The sequence below is a fragment of the Myotis nattereri genome (assembly GCF_964212035.1).
Source record: "Myotis nattereri genome assembly, chromosome: 7".
NCBI lineage: Eukaryota > Metazoa > Chordata > Mammalia > Chiroptera > Vespertilionidae > Myotis > Myotis nattereri.
This window is the reverse complement of record NC_138082.1, coordinates 10,262,769-10,268,529: the sequence shown is the minus strand read 5'-3', so window position 1 is coordinate 10,268,529 and position 5,761 is coordinate 10,262,769. Positions and strand designations below refer to the sequence as shown.

The following is a 5,761-nucleotide window of genomic DNA, read 5'->3' as shown; positions in this document are numbered from 1 at the left end:
GACCCTGGAAATTAACCCATCTGGGCTCCAGTTTGGCCCCAGTGAAAAGAGATTATGGTTTGACCACCGCTTGACAAGGGCACCGCAGGGAGTCCACCCTTTATTAACAAAGGGGCCGCAGCAGACAGAGCTGTACCTTTCACCCGGGCCTCACGGGAGTGCGGACAGGCCGCTGGTCTAGCAGCAGGGGAATCGCTCACGGCCCCAGGGCAGCCGGAGCTGGGAGACACTCGGCACTCCCTGCTGTTCTCACTCCTCTCCACAGGCCCAGGCCGTCCGTACCGCACATGACAAACACCATCGTTATTAGGATCATCATCATTATCCTGCAAGTCTTTGCCAGAAGTTCTTTCATCCAAACCGTCTTCCCACTCAGGCCTCCTTTCCAAACCTCGTCCCACACCCACAGAAACCTTTTCCCTTCCAGGTCACTTCTCCTTGGAGAGGGAGGAGGTTCAGGAACAAGCCCCCCCCCCCCCCCATTTAGAAGTTCTTTCCCTCCCGCGCCTTTCCCTCTATTAAGGAGTGGGGGGCAGAAGGGGGAGGGCTCATACCGCAGTCTCCCCCTTGCTGCTGTGGCTGAGTCTGTGGTAGAAGCGGCGCCACGACTGTAGGGTTTTGCCGGACCAGATCCAGAAGCCGGTGGTGATGCCCACGATCATGGTCATCAGGTACTTGATCATGAAGACGGTGAAGTCGGGGCTCATGGGCGGGAAGTGGCCGGGCGGGCAGGGCACCGCGTAGCTCTTGCAGGTCTGCAGCAGCCAGGTGCGCTCCCAGTGTTCGCGGAAGGCCTGCTCGTAGAAGTAGCAGGCCAGCACGATGGTGGCGGGCACGGTGTAGAGCACGCTGAAGACGCCGATGCGCACCATGAGCTTCTCCAGCTTCTCCGTCTTGGTGCCGTCGTGCTTCATGATGGTGCGGATGCGGAAGAGCGACACGAAGCCGGCCAGCAGGAAGGACGTGCCAATGAAGAGGTAGACGAACAGGGGCGCCAGCACGAAGCCCCGCAGCGCGTCCACGCTGGACAGGCCCACGTAGCACACCCCGCTGAGCAGGTCCCCGTCCACCTGGCCCATGGCCAGGATGGTGATGGTCTTGACCGCGGGCACCGCCCACGCCGCCAGGTGGAAGTACTGCGAGTTGGCCTCGATGGCCTCGTGGCCCCACTTCATGCCGGCCGCCAGGAACCAGGTGAGCGACAGGATGACCCACCAGATGGAGCTGGCCATGCCGAAGAAGTAGAGGACCATGAAGAGGATGGTGCACCCCTCCTTCTTGGTGCCCTGCGCCACCGTGCGGTAGCCGTCGTCGGAGAAGCGCTCCACGCACACTGCGCGGTCCTCCAGCAGGAAGCCGGCCACGTGCGCCACGGCCACCATGAAGTAGCAGCCCGACAGGAAGATGATGGGCCGCTCGGGGTAGCTGAAGCGCCTCATGTCCACCAGGTAGGTGAGGACCGTGAAGAGCGTGGAGGCGCAGCACAGCACCGACCACACGCCTACCCAGAGGCGGGCGAAGCGCCGCTCCTCCTCCTTAAAGTACATGAGGCCGTTGGCGCGGCCAGGCTCGCACGGGGCGCCGCAGTCGCGCTCGCCCAGGAAACGGTAGCCCAAGTAGGGGGGGACCTTGAGCTGCCGGGGGCATGAGAAGGGAAAGGAGGACCTGCCCCTGCTCTCAGCCGCCCCCGGGGGCAGCGCGGTGAAGGGCAGGTCGGGCAAGTAGGGCGCGGTGGGGTAGGCCGTGGGGCCGCCGCCCGGACCCCCGGAGCCGTCGGACGTGTTCTGGCCCACGCAGATCTCGCCGGCGCCGTGCACCGGGAAGTTCTCGCAGCGCAGCCGCTCTGGCCACTGGAAGCCGAACTTGTTCATGAGCGCCTCGCAGCCCTGGCGGGCGCGCTCGCACAGGGAGCGGCACGGCGGGATGGCCTTATCCAGCACGGTGCACACGGGCGCGTACATGGAGCACAGGAAGAAGCGCAGCTCCGGGGAGCACTGCACCTTCACCAGCGGGTAGAACTGGTGCACCTCGAGGCCCGCATCCTCTTGGTTGGTGTGGCCCAGCAGGTTAGGCAGGATGGTCTGGTTGTAAGCGATGTCCGTGCAGAGCGGGATGGAGATGAGCTGGCAGAAGCCGTGGTCTGGCACCGAGATGCCCTTCTCGCCGTGGTACGGCTGCGCCCCGGCGCCCGCGGACAGCGCGCCTAGGAGCGCAAGCGCCAGGGCGCATAAGCCCCCGGGAGAGCGCGGCGTGGCCGCGCCGGCGCCCCGCATCGCCGGCCGTGGGTGCAGCGGCGCTCTCAGCTGGAGGATCGCAACGAGGCAGCCGAGGGAGGCTGGGATCCGGGGAGGCGCCACCGCGCCCGGCGCATGAGAGTCCTCCCGGCGCCGGGGCCGGGCCGTGGGCGGCGCGGAGCCGGGGGCGCTGCAGCTGGAGTGCCCGCGCCGCGGGGGCGCCGCCGCCACCTCCGCCCTGCAGTCGCGCCGCCGCCGCCGGGGGACCAAACTCTTCGGCTCGGGCCCGGCGCGCCGCCTTCTCCTCCTGCCGCGACGTAACGGTGCGGCTTTTCCTGCGGCGAGGAGCAACAAGCGTCTCCAGTTACTCCCCTTGAAAGTTTGCCCAAGTCTCTCGACTCACAGCGCACAGCAACGCGCGCGCCCCCCACACCAAGCCCAGCCCCCGGCGGGCGAGGACCCGGCGCCGCCGCCTGCGAGCCAAGGCCGCCGCCGCGGCGGTGCTGCTCCGCCTCCTCGCCTCGAGGCTCCGCTCGCCGCCGCCTCCTCCTTCGCCTTCTTTTCAACTCCCCGCTCTTTCTTCAGCCCCCAAGGCTCGGCCCCAAGTTTCAGCCGAACGGCCGCTTCTCGCTCTGAGTCCAATCGGTGCCTTGGAACCAAGAGCTCAGTGAGTTCTTTTTCGAAATCCAGTTACACGGAGTCCGCAGCTGCGAGGTCCCGGTGCCCGCGGCCTGGGCCTGGCCTCTCCAGCCCTGAGCAGCCCTGGCCCGTGAGTCCCGGCGCCCGGCGCCCGCCGCCGCCCGCCCGCAGGGAGCGCAGAGTAACGCCTCGCAGCCGCGCCGCTCGCCAGAAGAAGCGTCGGGCTCGCTGGATCCCGGGCCGCCCCGCCCCCTCCCCTCCCCCCATTCACAAACCACTCCGGGGGCGGGCCCTCGAGGTCCAGGGCTGCCCAATGGCAGCCTTTGTTTTCTGTGCGGCCGCCTTCGGATTGGGTGGAAGTCAGAAGGGGGCCGGCGAGGGAACCTGAGAGGCGGTGTCTGCAGCGCTCTGGGCGGATTCCTGCGGGGAGGGGCGGGGGGCTGGGAGAGAAAAGTTAAAAACTTTTACCCCTGAATTCGCTCGGGTGTTGGGGGGGGTACGCGCACCAGAAAGGGAGTTTGCTTGAGAGATTTGTTCCTCTTCTGGGTGCACTAAAACACACATCCCTGAATGGCGCATCGGGATAGACTTTTGCGGGGAGAAGCTGAGAATAACACAGCGCCTGAGCAGAGAGAGTCGCGGTAGCCCTTCTGGGTTTGAAAATGCTGGGTTTCTCGGGACTTTTAGGCAGCCGGGTCCTACTAGCAGGGTTCGGTAAGGGGCGAAAGGGGGTGCACCTCGCAGATCGCTTTTCTCTCTCCAGACCCCAACACACCACGTGAGGCCACAATCCCGTCTCCCCCCTACTCCGGGTTGTAAAAAAGGAGGAGGGGCCGCAGCGAGGAGAAAAGGGAGTCGAGAGGAGGGAGACGGCTAAGGCGGGAGGAAGGGCAGACCCCTCCTCCGAGAGCGGCGGGAGCAGGGGACCCTGGCCCCGGACTACCCCGCCCGCGCGCACGGCCCAGGCCCAGAGTACAGGGTAGCTTTAGTGAGGTTATAAGAAAACTAAGCGTTGGGGGTGAATGGTTATACAAGTACCTCGAGCCCGAGTGCCTAGGAACACTCTGTACGGGTTAAAGCGAGGTTTCAATGGCCCTGTTTTCCCATCTTAGTTGCAGAAGCAATACTTTGATCCTCTGCTTGGAATCTGGGAAGAAAAGTTTTAATGCGTGTTAGAAAACAGGGCATTTGCTAGTTAAAGAGTTTTTAGGAACACAAAGAGAGGTAATTTTCGTTCTCGGGTAGCGTTTTCTGATGGGCAAGCGTCCTTTTGTTCCGTCACATCTTCGCCCCGCTCCAGGCACTGGACGCCAGCGCGCGCTCTCGGGTTCCTCCAGGCGAGGTCGGAAGTGACCGCGCGCGGGCGGGGGTCCCGGCGCCGCTCCCCTCTCGCGGGGCAGCCGGGAACATCAGGCATCCCCACGCAGGAAAGTGACATGTTGAGAAAGGAACGATCTGCCGCTCTCTGTCGCGCACGCACACGCAGTCACAGAGCAATCCTGTACTTTAACAAACGTTCCTCCTGGCCGAGCCCTTCCTCCTGGCGCTGGAGCCCTGAGGGGTTTCTGATCGGGTTTCGTGTTTGCAGAAGTTGCTGCCTCTGCTGCCCCCGGTGAGCCCCTGCTCTAGCGAGGAAAAAACTGATCCCGAAATCTAAGACAATTAACTGGGTTCCTTCCCTTTCACGGGAGACTTCGGCTTCCTTGGTGTTCCTTTTATGTTCTTTATTTCCACAGTTCTTTGTCGTTCCCCACTCCTGTTAATGCGACCGGAGGGCTGAATCACTTGGGCCAACGTAAGGCACCAGACGCTCGCATTTTTCCATCGGACCCTCAACAGGAATCCTCATCGTTTTTTTCCAAAGCATCCGTCTCCCCCTCACATCCACCACGGCATGTTTAATTTACTTGGGCGTTTCTGCCTCAAGGTAATATGAAGGATTAATGACATTTGCTTCCAAAATGTCTCATTTCTTCCTTGTATTTTTTTAAGGGCTCCTCTTTTTTCTTCCTAAATTGATATTCTTATTCCCTAACCTTGGGGAGCATTGATGCTGTGTTGAAAGATGTTGCTTAAAGATAGTGCTGCTGCTTTGCTTTGTCATTGAAAGTGTGTGGTGGCGGTGGTGGTGGTGGTGGTGGTGGTGGTGGTGGTGGTGGGGTGGGTTGGGGGTGGGGGTGGGGTTGAAAATCCTTTTTTCTCTTCATGAGCTTCAGGATATCCTCCTTTTCTAAATCAAATTTTCTTGCTTATTCATTAGGCCCCTGATCTAAGTCACCTCTGCTTATTGTGGGAGAAATTGCAAGCACCGTCATTAAATAACATGAAAACCGACAGGATAAAATACTGTGTCTCAAATGCAACTAAAACCAGTTTAGTTGATGAGGCTTCTATTAGGCTTCTATATAGACCCAGACAGCTCCCTGGTGTTAGGTAATAGGGATAATTATTTAAAAAGGAAAGTACAAAAGATGAATCAAATATTTTAAAACCAATCTACACATAAGATGCAGAAAACCCATCCCGGGTGGAAAAGGTCACAGAGGAGTGTCTTCTTGCTGTGTCCCAGGCAGACAAGTATAAAAAACAGAGAAGCAAAACCCAATCCGGTGGAGAGTGTTTTGTTTTTAAGATGATTAAAAAAAAACACACCTCACTCCAAAATTATTCTGGAAAAATCAGAATTTGCTCTTTGTGAGAGGGTGGGGTAGCCTCCCATGCCTCGCCTGATATAGAATGTTAGGATTTCCAGGAGATTAGTTAGATCAGGAAAGTGAATTCGCAATTTAAGGGGCTAAAGAGTCTGTTTTAGCTTCTTTGAGAAATGTAGTAACATTGGTTCACATTCTGCCCAGGATCAATTTAATGTTCTTTTCCAAGCAACACCT

The 5,761-nt window shown here is 59.7% G+C and overlaps 1 protein-coding gene across 1 annotated transcript; it reads right to left on the bottom strand.

Moving 5' to 3' along the window:
• Positions 1–548: 548 nt before the first annotated feature.
• Positions 549–2,273, bottom strand: FZD7 (frizzled class receptor 7; the record flags this gene model as incomplete). The annotated part of the gene is made up of 1 exon (XM_081095352.1): positions 549–2,273. One exon carries the CDS (start codon positions 2,271–2,273, stop codon positions 549–551), a length of 1,725 nt encoding a protein of 574 aa, XP_080951478.1.
• Positions 2,274–5,761: the final 3,488 nt, after the last annotated feature.